Below are 23576 nucleotides of genomic sequence, written 5' to 3'. Positions count from 1 at the left end.
AGGTTCAAAATGCCCATGGTCACAACTCAGTACAAATTAAGTATGCTTGGTGCATTTGTATACTTCCCAATTTCTCTTTTTTGTTGTGGTTGTGTTTAATTGAATAAGTAAACAAAGTCGTTTTTAAAAAGTTTTACTTGGTCATTACCAATTTAGTAAACCATTTTGTATCTGTAACCTCCATATTTATGCTTAGTCAGACACCTAAAATTTACTATTTATCCATACGCTAATTTACTATGGCAGATATGTGACTATTTCTGTCATGATAAGAATGACAAGCTATCACAAATAGAAAATTCAATGAGACTTTCTATGAGTAACAAGTTGTGGCAGATGAGTTATGGGAACAAAAGCTCCTCTTTAGACACATTTATCTTTAATAACTAACCAATAAGAGATGGAAACAGCCATTTACTTGAGCCATTAATGAATGTTTTTCAATATTCCGTTTTTCTCATTGAACAAGCATATAAATTAATATTTAATAATCATTCAAGGAGAAAGAGGTTAAATTTTTCATTTTTATTTCAGAAAATCTTTGTATAGTTGGACTTGGGGGCTTTTAACATGACCTAAAAAAGGGAAAACATTGAGTTGTGTCTTTTTTTTTTTTTTGCTTCTTCTCCAAGATGTATGACAAAAACCTGATATCCCTCATCCTATGTTCCCCTCCAATATCATCCAATACTGCCTCCCCAAACAAATACAACCATCCAAACAAAAACCCATACAGCCACAACCATGTAATTCATTCTTGTTTTTTACATTACAAATCCAGGTCTTGCCTTCCTGCCTTCCTTGCACTGGGAAACCAGTAGGTTTATGGCATCACAATCTCCAAGGGTGAACTTCTGGGAGTTTTGTCATTGACTTCAGTGGGGTCAGGATTTCGCAACAAGTAAATACATGAACCTGATTAATTGGATGGGGGAATTAATTTTATTCACCTTTTTAAAGTATGCTTTGGCTTTTGTTTTTACACCTATTGAACTGTGAAGCAATAATCTATATACCAGTTTTACAGCCAAGGTAGAATGGACTGTATTATACTATACATCAAATAGCACCAGGAATTAGGATTCCCCAAAGCAATGATCCAAAATGCATTAGCACTAACAATGTCACTTGAGGTTGAGGATAGAATGGCTGTAACCTTGAAAACTACAGAACACCCTAGATTTTGTTTTAAAGCTTTATTGTTGTGCAACTAAGGCATCAGGAGTCTGAGAACAGGTTCAATACTCCAACTACCAAGAGACGGCGGGGGAAGAGGAGAGAAAGCTGAGCCATGGAAATCTACTAATTTCTGCTTGGCCTGAAAGGTGAAAACTTTAGTGGTAGCTGTGTTCAGATGAAAGTCAAATCCCCCTAAGGCTTCTGCCAATCTGGGACTGAACGAGTGAGCACCTTGCAACTATCTTTCTGGGATTTTCATCTCCCCACTACTCCATCAAAACTTGAATTAAACTTCCTGCTAATTCTCAGTGCAGGATTTTGCCTCTTGTTGGAGAACCAGAACTTGCCATCTCTTCCAAGGCCTCTCATTCATAAGCAATTGAGAGAAAACGTCTAATTTCCTCCCTGTCACACCATTTGAGTATCAAGCATGTCATTCCTGGAATGAGTTTGGTATTCAGTAGCTGGGGAGCAGAGGACTGGAGGTTACATATCTGAGTCTCTGCTGGCCCAGCGCAGAGCACTGCTGCCAACATACTGGTCCAACTATAACTTTAAAAGAAAACAGAGTCCCTTTCAAAACAGTGGCATGAACACTACAGTAAGAGATCATTCAAGCATGTGGTCTACTAGCTAATTTAGCAAGTAAGAAAAACAACTGCATTTTTGCTTTTTAATGCTTTGTCAGCAGAATAGCTAGGACAAGCTTCTTATTGTGTACTTGTTTAATGAGGCCTTCCGTTGTTTTGGTTTTTTGGTACAAAACTGTGGTTTCAGAAGCCTGCAGATTTAACTGAACTTAAAAATATAAAGAGGAATGCTATCCATGTAAATATATCTGAAATTTAAGCACACACTTTTTTTTTATGAATGGTATTAATAAAGAAAAACATGGATGATGAAGCTAAGAAAGTTCAAAAATAAAAGTTTTACATAATGTGGTTTGGTGTCATTTATCTGGACACCACGGTGATCTAAGCAATCAGAAGGTCTGTCAAGGTTCCTTCCTCACTCTGAACTCTAGGGTACAGATGTGGGGACCTGCATGAAAACCTCCTAAGCTTACTTTTACCAGCTTAAGTTAAAACTTCCCCAAGGTACAAACTATTTTACCCTTTGCCCTTGGACTTCCACTGCCACCACCAAACGTTTGACTGGGTTTACTGGGAAAACGTTGTTTGGGAACATCTTTCCCCCCAAAATCCTCACCAAAACCTTGCACCCCCCCGCCTGGGGAAGGCTTGATAAAAATGCTCACCAATTTGCATAGGTGACCACAGACCCAAACCCTTGGATCTTAAGAACAATGAAAAAAGCATTCAAAAAGCAAGAAGAATTTTAATATAAGAAAAGGTAAAAAGAATCACCTCTGTAAAATCAGGATGGTAAATACCTTACAGGGTAATTAGATTCAAAACATAGAGAATCTCTCTAGGCAAAACCTTAAGTTACAAGAAAGACACAAAGACAAGAATATTCATTCTATTCAGCACAGTCTAATTTCTCAGCCATTTAAAGAAATCATAATCTGACGCATATCTAGCTAGATACTTACTAAGTTCTAAGACTCCATTCCTGTTCTGTTCCCGGCAAAAGCATCACACAGACAGACAGAGACCCTTTGTTTTTCCCTCCCTCCCGCTTTGAAAGTATCTTGTCTCCTCATTAGTCATTGTGGTCAGGTGCCAGCGAGGTTATCCTAGCTTCTTAACCCTTTACAGGTTAAGGATTTTTCCTCTGGCTAGGAGGGATTTTAAAGGTGTTTACCCTTCCCTTTATATTTATGACAAGGTCTATCAGGTGTACAGCTACTGCACACACCAAAACAATTCAGTATGTTACTCACTAGGGCTAAGAACCTCTCCACTTCTCTTGCATATCCAGGTTTATTCTTAGGAAAGTGGCCAGTTTTAAGATGTATTGATCCACCAATCTGTCTCCCATGTGCTCATCTCTGTAGCATCTGAATAGCACCATGGTATATCAATGTAACCTCATAACTGACAAATTTCCAAGGTTTTGATAAGGCCACGGGTAATTTCAATGGGAGTCACGTGCTTAAATAATCTGTGTCACTATCCCTAAAACTGTTCTCTCTCTCTCCCTCTGCATCCTAGCACAGCTTCTGTTTAGAACATTAGAATAGAGGTTGGCATGTTGACAGTTGTGTCTGATTCTCACCAAAGTTAATGTAGAAATACTGCATTCATACCAAGATTTCAAATCCAGTTACAAACCTGATGTTGATGCAACAATCACAATTCATCTTACCGCTGAGAGGGTGAGGAATGGTATATTGCTTCTTTTTGTTACAAATGGATGCTGAGGAAAGTTTGCGAGGAAGAAGAACTCCTTCTTGCTTTTCTGGAGTGTCACTCTGCTGGGTTTTCCTCAGTTGTGCCATGTGTTCAAGTTTTTTCAACCGTTCTTGTGAATGAGAAATAAACTGAGGTTTATGGACTTCCAGAGCCTCCTAAAAGAACAGTCAAAACATTTTATTTTAGAATAAGGAATACAAAACATTGAGATGCTCATCAAATATGGTTTAGTAAAATCATGGAGAAGTCAACGCATCACAACAGTTAAGGTAACAACTTTGTATTTGCTCCCTTCTAACTTTAGCTTGGAAAACTGATTTGGCTTGAATATTGCCAGATTTATTTTAAAGGCAAAGGGGAATATTGCTGCCAAATTTGAAGTAAGTGTATTAAACTGTTTTTGAGTTTCAGATTTTTAAGAAATTATCCTGATTTAAGAGTCTGACTTTTTGTTCAATGTTTCTGAAAAAAACAACAGTTCAGAAACAGCTTGTCACTAGCAGCTCACAAACTTTCCTTATATTTAAATCTTCTTGAAAACTCATTCACAGATGATACACGAAGAAAATAAACTGCTATCAGTGACATGTTTAGGAAGCATCATAGCCTAAGCAGCCCTGCTCAACCAATGAGACTGAGTCATGGGGGAGAAAGGGGGCTGGTGTAGCTTATTGCAACAGATGAGACAGTTTTCAGGACCTGGTGGGAGTCTGGACAGGAGTTCACTCCCTGTTACCCTTCCTGCCATGGCTGCTGCCTCTGCCCAAGCACTGCATCTTCCTGAATGCCAATAAGAATTTACATTACAGCTAGCATGTACTAATAATTACTGATAAGAGTTGTGCTGGAGTAGTGTCATTTTAGGATTTGTGTAAATTATTGCCCAGGCTCATGAAGGGTTGAGGAGCAGTTCTAGAGCATATGGAAACTGTCTTTTTATGAACACTGAGCTCCCAGCTCTTATCATCACTCCATTGGCTTCTGAAGCAGTGGAGATGGCATTTGTTCTAGATACAACCAGTTGTACTGCGTATCTTTTGCAGTCAGACAAGATGGTCCTGTGAATAATTCAATAGCAGATGCAAGTGACAAACACTTAAGTGAAAAAGGAACACAAAACAAATGGTGAACTGCTGCCCTTGGTGAGTTCCCAGGAAGGAACCAGCATTCATGAAAAATCAGTCCCAGAATTAACAGCAGAGAAACATTTGATATTTTACCCTTAGAGACAGTAGGCTGGATGGAATTTTCTCAGGCTCAGCATAGATTTTTGGCTGTGAGAATGCTTCTCGTTTCTCATGAATAACATCTGGTGAGTGAGCTGCGGAGGTTGTTACCCTGCTGGCCGTCTCTTGTTTGTCACTCTTCTTACAACCCTTTATTTTGTCAACTGAACCACAGAATTTGTAATCACCTTAGAGAGATTTAAAAGTTCATTAAGGGTGCATGGTTAATTTTTGATTGGATTCCGTACATCATTAGACATAGAGGACAATTTCTGAAATAAGAATGCCAAGGTGTTAATCATAGGTGCTAGTCACTGCCCTGTGACACAGAAGTATCTTTCATATTAAGCAAGTCTTCACAATTAAGTGTAAATATACCATTTTGATATTTAGATCCGTTTGGTATTTGTTTCCTGAAAAGCAAGATACCTCCATAACACACTGACTTTATATGAAGCAATATTATTGCACTGCAACTCACAGACTTTGAGATAGTTTAAAATTATTGCACTGATAATGGAAAATAATAAACTGCTATGGAACTTAATCACCTATCACTTCTCTCTGACCAAACTGAGGCTTTAATGAAAATTGGTATTGTTTTTTAATTTCTAATATATTGGTTTTCCTTCTTTGTATTGTTCCTTGGCATTCATTAGGCCTATTTTGGTGTGATTATATGAAATGCTAATAAAGAAAAGGTAAAACACATTACAGCAATTCATTATAACTGTACTTAATCCAATAGGTCCTGTAATCAGACTTTTAAAAAGATTTTCCTAATTTATGATCATGCTCTATTGCTCTTTTATAATCAATATTTCCTGCATAATGTAGATCCAAAGGACCACCTGTGCCCAAAATGTAAAAGACACCTTTTCAAAATAGTTGACAAGCCTCTGATTTAAAATGTAGAATTAGTCCAGACTAACAAATTAACTTCTGAACAAATCCCATATGCACTGCTCTAAAACAGCAACACTAACTGCATCTCTCATGCCAAACAGTACGATTTCTGGGATTTTTATATCTGGAAATAAAGCCCATTGCTGTTTGCTTCAATTGATTGGTTGCAGTAAACTGAAAATATTTTCCCTCGTGACATACTATAAACAGTATGCTGTACTTGAAAAAAAAATCAAAATTATCTAAGTTATTTGACACATGTCTTAAAAAAGTTTCTGATGCATTTCCCCCTCTCATATTAGTGGTTTGCTTTATTTCTTTTGGGCAAAATTTTGAAACTGATATACCTGAAGTTAAGCCCCTAAATAAAGTGGCCTTATTTTCAAAGATGCTAATCGCCTATTGCTTCAATGGGATTTGTGAATGTTCAGCAAATCTGCAAAATCAGGTCACTTTTAGTCGGTGGATTAAATTGGATTTAACTTTAGGTACTGATATTTGAAAATTGTGTCTTCTCTCAGTTAAACAAGTGTTATATACTATAGTTTTATTCAATCAAAATTTATAAGGAAAAATAGGTTGAATTTCTGCCTTCATAGCAAAATCAGTATATTTCTTCATAGTGCCTTGGGCCAAATCATCCCTGGAGTAATTTCTTAGAAACCAATAGATATTAGAGCCAAAATTCAACTCTGGTGTCTCTCCCAGGGTGATTTTGGCCCCTTAGGGTCATCTCATTTATAGATATATGAATGTGTATGGAGGTAAAACCTTTGTGCGGGAACTGAACCTTAAGAAAATATGTGTTTTAATATAATGACATGAAAAGGATGTGTTTACATTTTGAAAAACAGAAAATACATAGATATATTCTGTAAGATGACAGTGTTTTAGGCATGGCATATAGTGCTGCATATCGTTAAGGTTGCCCAACACTTCCCACTATAAAACCCTGTTTTCAGTTTCTTATACCTTTTGCCAGACTTAGAAACATAGAATATAGGATTGGAAGAGACCTCAGAATGTCATCTAAGCCCAATCACGTGCTCAAAGCAGGACCAACACCAACTAAATCATCCCAGCCAGGGCTTTCTCAAGCTGGACCTTAAAAACCTCTAAGGATGGAGATTCTACCACCTCCTTAGGTAACCCATTCCAGTGCTTTACCTCCCTCCTAGCAAAATAGTGTTTCTTAATATCAAACCTAGACCTCCCGCACAGCAACTTGAGATCATTGCTCCTTATTCTGTCATCTGCCACCACTGTGAACAGCTGAGCTCCAAGCTCATTGGAACCCCACTTCAGGTAGTTGAAGGCTGCTATCAAATCCCCCCTCACTCTTCTCTTCTGCAGACTAAACAGCCTCTCCTCATAAGTCATGTGCCCCAGTCCCCTGATCATTTCCGTTGCCCTCCGCTGGACTCAATCCAATTTGTCCACATCCTTTCTATAGTGGGGGGCCCAAAACTGGACACAGTACTCCAGATGTGGCATCACCAGTGCCAAACAGAGAGGACTAATCACTTCCCTTGATCTGCTGGCAATGCTCCTACTAATGCAGCCCAATATGCCATTAGCCTTCTTGGCAACAAGGGCACATCACTGACTCATATCCAGCTTCTGGTCCACTGTAATCCCCAGGTCCTTTTCTGCAGAACTGTTGCTTAGCCAGTCGGTCCCCAGCCTGTAGCAGTGCATGGGATTCTTCTGTCCTAAGTGCAGGACTTTGCACTTATCCTTGTTGAACCTCATCAGATTTCTTTTGGCCCAATCCTCCAATTTGTCTAGGTCACTCTGGACCCTATCCCTACCCTCCAGCATATCTACCTATTCCACCAGCTTAGTGTCATGCGTGAATTTGCTGAGGGTGCAGTCCATCCCAGTTCATTAATAAAGATGTTGAACAAAACTGGCCCCAGAACTGACCCGTGGGGCATTCTGCTTGATACTAGCCTAGCTTGAGAATAGTCTAGCTCCATCCTCTTTGGAACCCCCCTTCCGGTAGTTGAAGGTGGCTATCAAATCCCCCCCTCACTCTTCTCTTCTGCAGACTAAATAACCCCAATTCCCTCAGCCTCTCCTCATAAATCATGTGCCTCACCCTCCCTAATCATTTTTGTTGCCTTCTGCTGGACTCTCTCCAATTTGTCCACATCTCTTCTGTACTGTGGGGACCAAAATTGGACACAATACTCCAGGTGTGGCCTCACCAGTGCCAAATACAGGGAAATAATCACTTCCCTTGATCTGCTGGCAATGTTCCTACTTCAGCTACTTGGGCTGAAATTTTCTAGGCAGTGTTTCCATGCTGAGATTGCATGTTGAATGAGGCAAGTGTCCTGTGGAAAAAACAGTATGTGATCATGTAATTAAAACAAGGGGGTCAAATCAAGATTGCAAGGACAACCTGAATTCCTGGCATTTCCTTTTCAGTACTTGACTCTACAATCTTAACATTTTTAAGGTAGTTATTTGTGTGTGTAATCTATTTATAAAGGCACTGGCTTTTCCTTTTCCTTTTCCTTTTTGGTCTCTGTAGACCTCGGCAATGTACAGTGTTTATACAAATCAATTATGTGAAGTGACCTGTCACCAAATAACTCTCAGTATTGAAAACTAGACAACTATGGATAGACTTTGTATTATTTCACTTATACCTTTAAGTCTCACCTCATTTGAACACTGAAATTGCATTCTTAAGATCCAAGACAAGATTTACAGCTTACCTTTTGGGAACTGATTTTTCATGTGGACATCATTTTCTTCCAGTGCAGTTTTTGATAAGGCCTTTATATCACATACACAATCAAACACAGAGATTTTTGGTTTCAGAAAGCTTTGTGCTCGACTCTCTTTGGACTTTGAAGTGCCTTTGGATGGATCTCTGTCTTTCAAAGAGCCACCAACATCAGCCCTGAATTCATCTTTGGGAGCTCGCTCCATAAGGGAAGCAGGAGCAGTTGCATTGTACTTGTCTTTAGTGTATTGCCTCCTGTGGCTTCCAGAAAAAGTTTGCATTCCTATAAAAATATAAAGTAAAAGCAAATGGAAGAAGCACCTGGGAAAAAGAGCCCATTTCACACTAACAGCTACTGAAAACAATATTTTTGCGAGCTTCTTTTTAATGCAGTTTGCTACTTCACATGTAATGTTTTCATCAAATTAATAATTCATTAATTAATAATATAATAATTAATATCACTATATAACTTTGAAACAGGGATGATGTACCATGGTCATAAGAAAGCAGTGTGTGAGATCATTAGCTTCCTCAGTTCCCTGTTACATAAATTGCTTTTCAGCATGTTATCCTTATTCCTAATACAACTGCCTGCAATTATAAATTAGAAACTTCAGATCTGATACAAATACCAATGCATTACTGCCACTGGGATGCAGATTGTTTGGAATGCAATGTTATCTGTGTCTTAAAAAAAAACAGTGAAGAAAAATTATTGCAAAGACTATTCTCCATAACAGATAGACTGTTGATCTAAATCACACATATGTTCTACTAAGATATTTTGGAAGGGGTCAGTGTAAAGCTACTCTACACACACAGCTGCTATTTGACTTTTTCCTGCTTCTTTCTCTCACTGCTAATGGATTTTTGGGCTGAGCAGAATTGTTCAAGAGAGATTGTTGAATGCATAGTCATAGTAAGGACCACAGCAGCAATGGTGGTGATGATGAGATGTGAGATCCCTGGTGACTGGCATAGCCTAAGTAGTTAGGAGTTGAGGACCAGAACTTTAATTGCTTCAGTATGGCCCTATATAGTTGGGCTATTACCTTTGAAGTCCCAGAATTAAAGGAATATTGCCATGTTCCATCACCAACACAAAGCTGCAGCAGGCACCAGTAGCAGAGAGCGTAACTTGCATACAGTGCATTTTCCATTTTGACCCTCTCCAACCTAAAACTGATGCTGCCAGAAGCACAGCCATTGCAATAGCAGAAGCCTGTTGCAGCAGCAGTAGAAGCATGAGTCAGTCCAGCATTATTATTTATTGACTACTGACAATGTGTTCTGTCTTATATAAAATTGCAGAGATGTAATGGTCCCTGACACAGGGATCTTACAGTCTAAGCGGACAAACAATATATGTGTATAGAAACACACACTTTACAGAACAAAAGCGTAAATCTCACATGAGAAGAGTGCTCTGAGGAGAAATTTGAATGAGGAGAGAGAAGAATTCCAAGCATTAGCAGCAGCATGGAAAAAGGGCATCAAGATCAGAGGGAGAGAGAGAAAGAAAGATATAAAGGGGATCAGTTAGATGAGATTTATTTTAAGTCCCCATGAACTGGTCCCTATATTCCTGTGAGGTGTGCAATGCACCGCCATGCACCCATCAGCATGGTTCTGGCCTTATATTGTTAGTGATGTGCATATATTGCCTGCTGGTGATCCGTAACAGGAAGTTGGCACAGGACCTGAGGATTTGAGGGGGATGAAAATGACCTGGATTCATCTAATATTTGGAGAACAAATCTCAGAGAGAAGGCAGACTGGAGACTTAGGTGGTGTGGGGGCAGGAACAGGAGAGAAAAACCTGACTCAGGCCAAAAGTAAGAGACAGGAATTTTATTGTCTTCTGTCTGCAACAAATAGAAGTACATTTAACAAGCTACTGATGTGTCGTGGAAATCACATTTAGAAATACTAGCCATGGGACCCTCTGTCTTTCCAGCCCCAATACTTCCCTGAAGAGGAGACACAAATGACAGGATTAATTTTCCCCCTCCACTCCACCCCTGAATAAAATCTGCCACGAAGTAAGAGATGACTGATCAGGGACATGTTGGGCTCTCCCCTGCCTCTAACAGATTACAGATAAGTGAAGGTTTGGGGTGAGGTGGTAGTCTTAGATTTCCAAACCACCCACTGCCCCGGCCCAGCCCCCACTCCACCCCCATTCCAACCCCCTCCCTGCTCCTATTCCAACTCCTTCCCCAAATCCCCGCCCTGGTCTCACCTCTTCCCTGCCTCTTCCCCTGAGCGTGCCACGTTCCCACGCCCCCCCCCCCCCGCCCAAGCATGCCAACACTGCTAAACAGCTGTTTGGTGGCAGCCAGGCAGGAAACGCTGGAAGGTTGGTAGAGGAGCGGGATGTGGCGCTCTCAGAAGAGGAGAAGATGGGGCTAATGGTGAGGGGAGCTTGGCTGACGGTGGGTAAAGCACACCCACTAATTTTTCCAGCCCTGGAGCACCCACGTGCTGCGAACTCCCCTTCCCCCTGCTTTCTGAACCCATTGCTTCTCAGCTGCATGGGGAGGGATCCCTGTACAGGGAGCTGCACCTCCATTTGCCCAACCCCCATGCATCCAGACCCCCTCATATCCAGACCCTTCTGCCGAGCCTCACCCCCCCACACTCAGAACCCCCTGATAAGCCCCACTCCCCCTGCATCTGGACCACCCAAGTGAGCCCCCCCACACAGACCCCCCACGCCGAGCTCTATCTCCCCCATACCCAGACCCCCCCCACTAAGTCCCAACCACCTTCACCTGGACCCCCTTGCAGAGTCCCATTACCATTACACCCAGAACCCCCAACAGCCTCTGTAAATCCATATTCCCTTGCACCCAGATTTTTTCTCAGTACTTGTACAAGTGTAAATATTTAAATATGATAACTCACAGTAATCACAGTGGGCATTTTTGTAATTAAGGACAATGGACCTTGAGGTACCTTGTTCTTGGCTCACACATAAAGCAATCAGGTTAAGAACAGGGCCAATCTGGCAAATCACTCTCCCCACCTTATGAATTAGCTAGTCTTTCAATTCAAAAGATGTAGCCAAACCCAGCCCTTCCCTAGAAAAAAAGCAGACTCAGACTCAGAAGATGAAAAAAAAACATAAGCCAGCTGTCAATAATTTTAGCTAATGTATGCAGATGAAATAATGCATTAAAAAAAGAAAAAAGGCAAAGATGCTTAAAACTGAAATCACAGAGTCTCACTCTTCACATTCTGGGTACATTTTCCATGTACTGTGTGGGGAATTAAGCATGTAACTCTCATTAAGTCTATCTGGAGTTGTATATTTAACTCCCCAAGCAACAAACTGGAGATATATATACCCCTCTGAGAACAGCTAGAATCGCCACTGGCTGAGTAGAGAGATGTTTTTTCTATTATCCCAGCTGAAGAAAGACTTTAAAACCAATGAACAAAGATATGAAAGTGTAATGCTTTGGGAAACACACGAGAACAAAGCCCACAGAAAGAGAAAGCAGAATGACTGCCATTAATAAACTTTGCTAAAAATATTTATCCTAGTTGTAAAAAGTTGAACTAAAAAAGAAAATCAAGAGCATTTAATTAAACTGGAAGAGAAGTTATTTCTGCCTCCTGATGCACGAAGCAGAAGACAGCCAATCATTTTTCAAATAAGCACTTGATGAAAGTACCACTCCAAAACCCAGCCTTGTAACAAAAAGAGGGAAAAGGTTAGAACAGTTCTGTAAAATTGATGGTAGGTTTTCAAATGTGACTAGTTTCTTGATGACAGTAAAATGCACATATTTTTCACTGTCATGTGTGCTTTTTAATTTTTAAGTTTATTTGCCGAATATTTGCTTGGAACTAAAAGAAAGTGACTTTGTCCTGCACTAGAATAGATTAAACTGCATCATCCCAAAAATATTGTCCAGTCTATGCAAAAATATACTTCTTTTGCCATTGTCTTTAAATATTCCTCCTTGCTTTACTGCATTATAAGGAGGCTTTTAGGCTGCTTCTTCTTATTTCATTTCAGGGATTTTTACAACTCATGACAAAATAACTCTGAAACTGATCAAAGATCATTTTAACAGCTGTATAGAACCATGAATTATCAATGATCAGCAAACAAGCTTGACAGGATAAAATCAGAGAAAGAGATGCATAGGTTGTTTCTCTATGTGTCATCACTGAAGTCAGATGATCACACCACTGATCTTCTTTTTAGGCCACCGGCCATTTTATATAATGGTCCAATCCAGCTAGGTGCTGAACACCTCCTGCAAGATAGTGGGAACTGATGGTGCTCACCAACTCAAGCTCTGACAGAACCATAGGGGTAGCAATTAAAAACTTATGTTTTGAGAAATATTACTGGTTCCAATAGTTTGTCCCATTTTAAGTAGGGGGACTCTCAGGCTGTGTCTACACTATGAGTACTTTACTAGTATAGGAGTACCAATATACTATAAAGGCAAATCTCTCCTAGGGCAGATCTACACTTAAAATGCTGCAGCTGAGCTGCTGTAGCACTTCAGTGAAGATGCTACTACACTAACGGGAAAGCTTCTCTCGTTGGCATAGTTAATCCTCTTTCTCCATCGCTGGGAAGATTCTTGCTAGAATCTTACTGAATCACCTACTCCGTCTTGCAAAGGAAGTACTTCCAGAGTCCCAGTGTGGCTTCAGACCATCACAAGGCACCACCGACATGATTTTCGCAGCCAGGCAGATCCAGCAAAAATGTCAAGAACAATACCAGGAGCTCTATATGGTCTTTATCAATCTGACCAAAGCCTTTGTCTTTGACAAGCATGAGGCTCTTTGGAAAATCATGTTAAAGTTTGGCTGCCCAAGCAAATTTATCACCATTGTAAGACTCCGCCATGATCAAATGACTGCCTCCATCCTGTGCAGTGGCTCTACCTCTGAGCCCTTTATCATCCAAACTGACATAAAACGAGGTTCTGTGCTGGCACCCACCCTTTTCTCCATTTTCTTAGCAGCTATGAAAACATAAACCCAAAACTGTCTCCCACAGGGCATTGGCATCCAATATCAGACTGAAAGCCACCTCTTCAACCTTTCTCGTCTCTGTGCCTAAAGTAATGTGAACTAAAGTAATATTGGCAACAATAACCAAACTCCAGTATGCAGATGATTGTGCTGTACTTGCACACTCAAAGGAGGATCTACAAACAGCTCTTAATTGCTTCTCTGAAGATTATAAAAGCCTACGGCTAACTCTGAACTTCAGCAAAACAAAAAATTCTCCACCAGCCAGTGCCCAGTCATTCATCAGATCCAGCAAGGAAGATCTACATCGACAAAGAAGAGCTGGAAATTGTAGAATACTTTGCCTATCTTGGCAGCCATCTTTCACAGAGGGCAGACACAGACGTCGAGATTCAGCACAGAATCTGCTGTGCCAGCCTTGCCTTTGGCAGACCGTCTCGCCAAGTGTTCAACAATCACAACATCAGAACACATACTAGACTTTTAGTTTATAAAGCAGTGGTAATCCCAACTCTCCTCTACAACTGTGACACTTGGGTGACCTATAGAAAATACCTGAAAAACCTGCAACGCTAGCACCAGCACTTTCTTCAGAAGATTCTTAGCATAAAGTGGGAGGATCATTGCATTAATGTCAGTGTCCTCACAGAGGCTGACATCTTCGGTGTAAAGGCCCTGATAATCCAGCACCAGCTGAGGTGGAGAGAGCACTGTGTGCACATGCCTGGTGTACACTTACCAAAATAACTGTTTCAGAGTAGCAGCCGTGTTAGTCTGTATTTGCAAAAAGAAAAGGAGTACTTGTGGCACCTTAGAGACTAACAAATTTATTAGAGCATTTATTATTTATTATTGCAAAACAACTGTTGTATGCCCAACCCCACAAAGGAGAAAGGAAATGGGGAGGCCAAAAGAAACTCTTTAAAGACGCCCTCAAGATAAACATCAAGACATGTAGCATCGAAACCACACACTGGGAGACAGCAGCCCAGGATAGGGACAAGTGGCAAAGACTTGTCAGAGAGTGAACATCCACTTTGGAGGAAAATCACCTTGCCCTGGTTGCAGAAAAACACCAGAAAAGAAAGGAAAGACAACTGTCATGCAGCATACGTCAATGAGCCTGTGGCTCAAGAATTGAACTCCTCAGTCACCAAAGGACCCATACAAAATAAAATCTGTGAAAAAAATCATCCTCAACCTCGAGGGATCGCCGACAAATCCACCTTTGTGAAAGGCAGTAGCTATGTCAAAGGGAGAAGTCCTCCTGTCAATAGAGTGCTGTCTACCAGGGATTAGGTTGGTATCACTGTGTCACTCAGGGGTATGGATTTTTCACACCCCTGTGCGATAGTTATATCCATGTATGTTTATAGTATAGACCTGACCCTAACATGGACACAGGTATACTAGCAAAGCTCCTCTTTGTACCAGTATAGTAAAACCACCAATGCCTCTCCCCCGAAATGAAGTAAGCTGGACTGGTAAAAAGACAGTTTTGCTCACATAGCTGCATCTACACTAGGGACTTCTTCCAATTAGGGATCACACCTCTTCATGTACCTGACCAACATAGCTATGGTGGCAGAAGTCTAGTGTAGACATAGTCTCTTTCTCAAACCCACATGATCTCTCAAACTGGAAAGGAACCTTTTAAGTGCAGTCACTGTATATAATAACACAGTGTTTTAAAAATCCCAAAACATTCTGGATATTCAAAGCATGTAAAAGAATAGTGGCAAACATATTGTGAAGATCTGTACAATCTACTGCGGGTGACACTTGGAACAATATAATCACTTTTTTTTAACCGGTCAAGAAGAAATCAAGCCCAAGTTGTTTAGCGCTGCCTGGCACTCAAGCCAAAATATCTCATTAGCTGCCTTTCAAAGTTAATTTTTCAATATAAATGAATGAATGGGCTGTGGGGCGGCAGGGTATGCCATTTAGAATTTTCACCTCTGAAATGGTGAAATTTCACTACAGATTCAACAAAGCCTCGTTTGACTTCCAAGCAAAGATGTATTTCATGACCCCCATCCATCTCACTCCTCATTCACATCCAAACCACCACAAAATTCATCCCAACTAGCCAGTTTTGCTCAAGGCCTAGAACAAGTTTAATAAGAGCATTTTAGGTCACAAATAAAGAGGAATACTTGAGAGGCATCATGGTCCAGTGGGCAGAACGCTGGACAGAGAGTCAGGAAACCTCTGTTCTATTTCCAGCTTTCTGACCTGCTGTGACATCTTTGCCAAGTCACTACAGCCCTATGTGTCTTTGTTTTCTCTCTCACATTTTTCTGGCTTGTTTAATTAGAGTTTAGCTCTTCAGGCAAGGGACTGCCTCTTACTACATGTACATATAATGCTTAGTACAATGGGACCCAGATCTTGGTTGGGCCCTCTAGACTCTACTATAATACCAATAATAAATAATAGCAACAATAATAAAAGGGCACGAGTAGAACTCTTCATGAAGCTTGTGGCACATCTGCCTGAACTATTAGCTTACAAATAATCACACCACTTTGTGTGGGTGTATAAGATCCTTCTTACTCTGAAAATAAATGGTTTTTCAAAAAATGCTTTAGGAGCTGAATCTATTGCATTGCTTATTTTGTAGTTAAAATGGAAAAATGTCAGTGGTGCTCTAGGAATCACATATTTTCAATTTCTAGGACAAAAATGGCTTACTTTTGTGAAAACTAACATTTGATTGTGAAAAGCTGTATTTGTGAAACAGCAGTACGAAGGTTGACATAGGCATTGTCCCTTGAGGTTCCAGCCCTGAAACTGGAGCTGAGTGGATGGAGGCCCATTGATTTTAGTGCACAGCAGAAGTAGAGGGCTCCACCTGCATACAGCTCATTGCAGGTTTGGGGGTTAACCAATACCTGATGTTTCATAGGAAGGTGAAAATAATCCCATAATGTATCTAAGCAACTGGCTAATAATGCTTCACATAGTAATAAGCACTCCAATAGTGCCTTCCAATTTAAGATCTCAAAAGCACTTAATGAAGCCTCTCAGCATTATTTTGTGATAGATAAAGAAATCACACTCAACACTAGTGTAATTATGCAGATACTATATAACAGCACTGCAGTTTAGGAAGGACATGATGTACTGATCTAGCCCAATGCTGCTCAATTGAGAGATTTGATGAAATAAGAACACAATGTGGAACAACTGCATCAGAATGAAAGGGAATAATTCTGCCTAACACCTGCACCTGCAGGAGATCATCTTATGCCTTGAATCATTAGATTTGACCATAAGGTATCTTTTGTTGAAAGCTACAGAATATTTTAGTGGCCATGAAGTAATCCACTAATATTATTTGATTCATCCTCTTGCATCAATGAGTTCTGCAATTAATTCTATACTGCATAAACCAGATTTCTTTTATTTAGTCTATATTTACAGTGGTTATAGTTTTGAGTCCTCCTCCTTCTTCTTGTAATTAGGGGCAGGATAAAAGGAGGAACTGTTCAGTTTTCATTAACCCCTTCATAATTCTAAATACCTCAATCAAGCCCCTGTTAATTATTCTTCTTTCCATCATAATTAATCCTAGAACCATACCTCGAACCATCTTTGTTGCCTTTCTAGTGGTGTCTTTTTGGTCATGCTGTAGCAAAGCAATATCTTTTACAAACCAAACATTTCCAGGTAGCTGGTCCTTAGGCTGAGTGGGTCTCTGTTGATATTTTTAAGAAGAATTATGAAAATGGTTATTATTAAGAAAATTATGCAAATTGGCTGATGCATTTGTGAGGCTTTTTCATAACATTTTAATATGCTCTCTAGATTAGACATTCATATTCACATCATAATGATGTCCTACTAGAAGATGTTACACTATATTGTAGTGGTTGAGAAGGTATTTTTTGTGCTAACATTTACAAAAAAAAGGTCAGTGTGACTCAATACAGTGAAATGGCTCTTGGGATTTTAAAGTGACAAGAGAGATACACTGGCCACATGGTATTCTGATCAAAGCATATTAAGGGTACCTTGTTGTTCCTCAACTATTTCTGGTAATTTGCTATAGACAGACTGAGCCAAATTCTCATCTCATTTCCAATAGTGTGGCTCTGCTAGGGAGATTTTGGCACCCCAACAAAATTCCTAGGTCACTACTGGAATATCGATTATTATGCTTATTGACAAACACATCTAAATTAGCAGGCCTTTGTAGCAGCCTTAGCATAACTAGGCAAGCCAGAGGGGAGCAGTTTGAGTGACCATGAGAAGTGAGCATGACCTTGCTGCCTTCCTAGTTAGGCTCTCTTTTGAAATTGCTGAAGTCTGTCTCTTTAAAAAAAAACCAGGAAGTCTAGTTATATCTTTGGACTGTTCTTGTATGGAAATACAGTTGCTGGACTAACAGATTAAAAGTGCTTGCTTAATGGTTTTTTTTTTTTGATTGACATGTTGTTGATGTAATTGTAGCCGTTACTAACATAAAAGGGGTAGACAGGTCTGAGGAATTTGGATTTGACCTTCTGGACAGCTCTTGGAATCCCCAGTGACAGGCAGATAGCTGGCCACTTGAACCTTGTCGTTTGACCACTCAAGACCCTTCCAGACCATGGGTAACTATTGCTTGGGGGCACTCTAACACTTTTGCATATGTGTGTGTGCTGGAGAGCTAATAAAATAGTAATTTTGGAGAAAAGCAATTTGGGTTTGTGCCAATCTTTAACCAGATCGACAGCTGTGTCCCCAGTGATTTATCTCCTGACACCATCTCACAAAGAGTAAAGTTACCAAGAGCTTTGGGTAGAGAGAACCCCAGGTAACAGCTCCAATGACTTCAGTGAAGTTACTATTGATTTACACTAGTGTAAGTGAGAGGAGAATTGAGTCCACTGACTCCATCAAAGAAGCATACAGTTAGCGACTCCACATAGCTCACTTCAAAACATTATTCTAATTAGCTAAAAATGCTATCTTGTCCTCCACTATTTGTCCTGAAAGTGTCAATGAATGCCTGAGGTTACCTTAGCATCATCCACAGATTTGCATAGCATTTTACATCTGTACAAAGTGTAGGCAGATCAGAACCATGGTATTTTTCACTCACTTTGAACAAGTGCAAATGAATGAAAAAGTAGGAAGACAGGAAACAATCAGGCCCTCGATTTTCACATGCCAAAATGAGAACAGTCTATATTTTAACTTTTGTCCCTACCAGACAAGCTGTTCTCCTTTTGAATAAAAGATCAATTAACACAATCAGTTTCATTTATGGAAAATTAAAAGAGGCTCCTTGGAAAATTCCAGGAACTTGGAATACAATCTTGTACTGGATTAATGCCTAGAATAGCATAAATGGGGCAGAAAGGAATTCCAGACATAAATGAATGTGATTTTCCTTTCATCATCAAGAGAAAATAATGGAGCCTGCATCATGCATGTCAATGAGAGCTTTATCATTCACTCCAGTGAGCGTAGGACTGGCCCTAATGTTTGTTGCAGGATAAAAGCTTGATTGTACAACGTGCTTCCCAGTCAATTTACAAGTTACTGCAGGATTGGGCCCTAAAATGAGTGGGATGAGAGGGACTCCATGGCTAATGTGAAGGGCACTGTATAGCCTTATACAGTGGAGAAATTGTTTGTGGACAATTAGTTCCATGTGAAAATATTATGGTTGTGATTACAGCCAAGGTCACAGAAGCATCTAATGACCTGCTGCGAAAGTACCAGTCATGTAATTGAAAACAGGTCTAGGGGCTGCTTTGGTTTATGCAGTTGGGAGTATATTCTCCCCTTCATGTATATGTTTATCTCCCATGACTTCTAATGTGAGCTATATATCAACAAGGAGTGGGGTTGGGGCAAGACAAGATGTTCTTTGATTCCCACATTTTCTCCACATAAATAATTAATCAAATTAAATCCATGCAAGTTCTGTTAAAAAAACAACTTGAGCTAGTCCCTCATTTTCCTTTTAGACATGATGAGTCTCATCCTCTCACTTTACCCCATCAGATTCTGGGATGACAGGGAAATTGACAATCATGGTTTAAATGAGAGAGCAAAACTATAGGATTTAATACTCTGGCTATTTAAAGCAAGTAAAAGGATTGCCCTGAGATTAGGGGACATTCTATATTGAAAAGCATAAGGGGAGAGAAGAGGGAACCAAGAATAAGGTACTTCTTGACATTGCTGACTACAAGTTATACAGCTAGGCCTCCATCTTGCAAGTGGTGAGTGACTCCTAGAGTCAATGGAAATTGAGGGTGCTTAGTACTTACAAAAGTTATTCAGTAGATTACAGGATTGGGACATTTTCCTAAAATTGTTAAACTAAAATAATCTAATGTGAAATACACACAATCACAGGAAACATTTAGATCTAGAGAAAACTAACAAGCTCCCTCTTTTTAAATGTATAACGGCTGAAGTAAAACATCAAAGTACTCCTTTTAATATGCTTTTGGGCATGTGATCCTCGGCTCTGAACAAGTCAGCACCAGTTACTACTTCCATAAAGCCCCATTATGAATATTTTGGGCCAGATCCTCAGCTGGGATAAATCAGCATAGCTCCACTGAAGACAACAGATATATGCTGATTTCACCATCTGGGGATCTGGTCCCTCATGTTTAGCAAGTATACACTAAAGTGAAATCTTCTGCATCATACTTCACATTCTGCTCTGTCTTCTCCGCCACTACCGCTACACTCATACTCATACTTGAGAACAAATTGGCAACAGCTGCAGCTACTCGAGTTGCTGAACAATAAATTTCATATTGTAATTAATGGTTCTCATGTAATATTTTAGAAATCAAATCACTTTTTCTTCTAATCTTAAATTCTAGGCCTTTGTGTGGTGACTTCCTCAAGGGCAGATGATCAAAAAAAACCTTCAGAAGCTCACTTTTTTTTTCCCCACTGTAACCTTTCCAATGTATTCAGTAACTGAAAATAAATTCAATACTAACACTACTTTCCACTCCTATGCCTTAGTAAGAGATTAGGTTAGCCTGCTAATCATGAGCTCCCTTTAGTTTAAAAGTGACAAATACATATTTCAATAAAAATGAAGAAATTTTATCTTTATGGGCTGAATGCTCCAAATATCCAGGAGAGTTCAATGTATAACTATTTTTTAAACAGACTTTTTTTGCATTTCAGGTACCCCAAAGATATGTCAGCTTCTCTGGAATCTAGCTCAGCATTTTTACCACACTCACCGAATGTGGTAGTTTATGCATTCTGGGACGTCACAGGTGTTTGTCCTTTAATGGTCTATGAGACCAGGACACGGGAGTTCAGGCAAATGACAAGCTTTTTTTTTGTTATACGGTGAAGTTTTAAATAACATTTTAATAATTATTTTTTAGCCCAAGTATAAATATCAAATATTTTTAAACAAATAATAAGACACATACTTAAATATGGCATCTTGAAATAAAATAATTGAAAAACAGTTCACTTCCCCTTTAACTAAGAAGACTTGTGATCAGATATCTATGTTGTCCACGCAAGAGCTGTTGGAACTCTTCAAGTACTAGTTGATAGGACTCTTTTTGCTCCAGCATTTGCTGAAGGAACTCTTTTGCTCAAGAATGAAGCAAGTTTACAATGTGTTGGGAGACATTTAGTCTTCCACAAGATCAGCTCCTTTCTTAGTTTTCCTCATCCATTTTCTTAGGCTGCCTTGATCAAGTAAACTTGTGCTTTCATTTCAACAGTCCTTCAACTAAATGACTGACAGTCAGAAACATTCCTCTTAGATCTATGACACCATCTCTCTCCTCTGTACCCTTCATTGATTCGCACCTTCCATTTACTACCTCCATGTGTAACATGGGTGTCATCCTTGATCGAACACTCCTCTCCCAACCCTTATGTCTGCCTATCCCCAATTCTGTAGAGTTGTTTATGCATGTGCCACCTCACTTGACTTAGCTCTACTGAAGACTTCATCTGCAGAATGCCTTTGCCACACCCCGTCTCCATTATTGCTGCTTCCTTCTCTGTGCTCTTCACCAGTCTCAACTTCCTAGACTCCAGCATGTACAGAATTCTGATGCCTACCTTTTTGCCCACACTAATAAGGGTGACCATAACACCATCTTCAAACATCACCAATGGCTCCCTATTCATTCCATAACCCTATTCAAAATTGCTTCTCCTGTTTCAAGTGTCTTTCATGGATTAGTTCCAGTCTTTATCACAACAGAACTTGTCCATCTCCACTTTCCTCTCTGCTCTCCTCACTTATCTAGCACTGGCTCTTTCTCTGGCTTCATTTTTCCTCATGACCAGGGTTGCCAACCCTCCAGGATTGTCCTGGAGTCTCCAGGAATTAAATATTAATCTTTAATTAAAGATTATGTTGTGATGAAACCTCCAGGAGTATGTCCAGCCAAAACTGGCAACCCTACTCACCACTCTTAGTGTGAGAGCGTTCTCTGCTACATCTACCATCTGAATTAGATTTCCTTTATCCCTTTGTCTTATTGAACCTACATTACATATCACAATTTGCTCTCTGTATTCCTTTCCCACACCTCAGTTTCTGTCTGCTTCTGCTATGCTTCATTATGTTATACTGGTCATTGGTTTTAGATATAATACCAGCAGAAGGACTGATATGTACTGGCTTACTAGATAAACTGTTCTGCTCAAATTAACCCAGTTTAAATTATAGATATGACCATCAGAGACTCACAAAGTCTCCCTACAGGACCAAGATTGATATATAAGTATTAATAATCTGCATTAGTTTAAAAAAGACTTGTATTTAATTCAAAGGTTAAAAGGAACTTTTAAAACAGTTTATTTTATTTCTCTTTGCTCCTTTTAAAGATTCAGTCTGCACAACCAAATAGGACATGTAAAATTTGTATATTACTGTGAGCTAAGGATGACAATTGGCAGAGGGCACAAGGGGCATACAGGTTACAGGAATCCTGGGGGGGTGGTATTTACATTCTAGTTCACCAAAGAGAGTCGTGTAGGGTTTCTACTGAAAGCCTCTGTCACACTGATTATCATAGTCTTTGTGAAACATGTGTGCAGACAATATACAGTGAGAGATACATATTGGAAAATACGTTCTTAAGGCCTTGACGTTAAAGGTGGGTCACTCAGAAGTAGCACCTTGAAACAGACTTCTCCAGACAGGAGATGGGAGAAACTCATCTCCCTGGCTGACCATTGTGTTATGTGTCTTACCACAGAAGTCTGTTCACATACTGAGTCCTATGCTAATTAAGAGCTCCAAGGGACTTCAGAAGGAAATTACCAGGAAAGGGTAAACAGCAGGGGGAGAGGAGAAAGGTGGGAGAGGGGACACCCTGTTTTAGAGGTGAACACCAAAGAACTAGTCTGGTATATCTGGAGGTGCAGCGAGACACTCTGGCTTCCTTCACCTGTGTAAGGCAATCTGCCAGCAGTCTTGATCTCATGAAAGAAGAATCTCAGCAATCCTGATTGACAAATGCTGTGAGAAAGACTTTGGGGTATGTAGTATCTTATCAGATAAGAGTGCATCTTTTTAGTTGAGTGTAGAGTGTCTACAATGCATGTTATGATTTTATTGTATACATAACAAACAGAAATATTGGAAAAAAGGGTTATCATACAAATCCCTATGCTTTGCTAAACTTAGATTGGTTTATAGTGAAAGCAAGTATAAGTGCTATGTGTTAAGTGAAGCTGTGTACCAAGGTGTGACTAGTAAGCTGCCTTGTACTGTTCCTTTGGGAACAGGAGGCCTGGAAATTCTGTGACTATCTAGTGGATAAGGGGAGAGATACTGGATACTAGATATGACATGGACACTCAGGGGACTTGAGAATTGGAGCACCTGTTGCTAGCCTGCAAGAGGGGCAATAAACCCCACATGGGCTGAGAGGGGAATGCTTGGGTGGCTTGCGGCAGGTGGCGCAGGGAGCTGACACCTGGCAGGCACAGACAAGGCTCCCACATGTTAAGGGCACGTGGTAGTGAGATGCCTCATAACCATGTGTAAACCCAGGAAGTGTCAGAATTACACACACACACACACACACACAACCTGCAAGATCCCATGTTATTCTTCTTGCAAGATAGGGTATGAAATTAGGACTTAAAAAGATCTTTATATTCGTGTCTTGAGTTGAAATATGACAAATTATTTTTGTATTTTTAAACTTACCTTGTATTTATGAGACATCAGGTAAGATA

General features: G+C 39.9%; 1 protein-coding gene across 7 annotated transcripts in view; it reads right to left on the bottom strand.

The window, feature by feature from the left end:
• C7H10orf90 (chromosome 7 C10orf90 homolog) overlaps nucleotides 1-23576 on the bottom strand; it is a 198498-nt gene that overhangs the window by 26239 nt on the left and 148683 nt on the right. For 6 of the 7 annotated variants that reach the window (XM_043518465.1, XM_043518463.1, XM_043518464.1 and 3 more), the window contains 3 exons: nucleotides 8356-8649; nucleotides 4718-4911; nucleotides 3451-3652 (listed from right to left, as the gene is read on the bottom strand). In XM_043518465.1, coding sequence (XP_043374400.1) covers nucleotides 3451-3652; nucleotides 4718-4911; nucleotides 8356-8649 — 690 coding nt within the window. Of the gene's footprint in view, nucleotides 1-421; nucleotides 1732-3450; nucleotides 3653-4717; nucleotides 4912-8355; nucleotides 8650-23576 lie in introns of those variants that run through there. The other variant, XM_043518461.1, reaches the window with a different exon arrangement.

This window comes from Dermochelys coriacea, chromosome 7, assembly GCF_009764565.3.
Source record: "Dermochelys coriacea isolate rDerCor1 chromosome 7, rDerCor1.pri.v4, whole genome shotgun sequence".
Classification (NCBI taxonomy): domain Eukaryota; kingdom Metazoa; phylum Chordata; order Testudines; family Dermochelyidae; genus Dermochelys; species Dermochelys coriacea.
The sequence above is the reverse complement of the archived record's forward strand: the minus strand, read 5'-3'. Positions and strand labels throughout refer to the sequence as shown.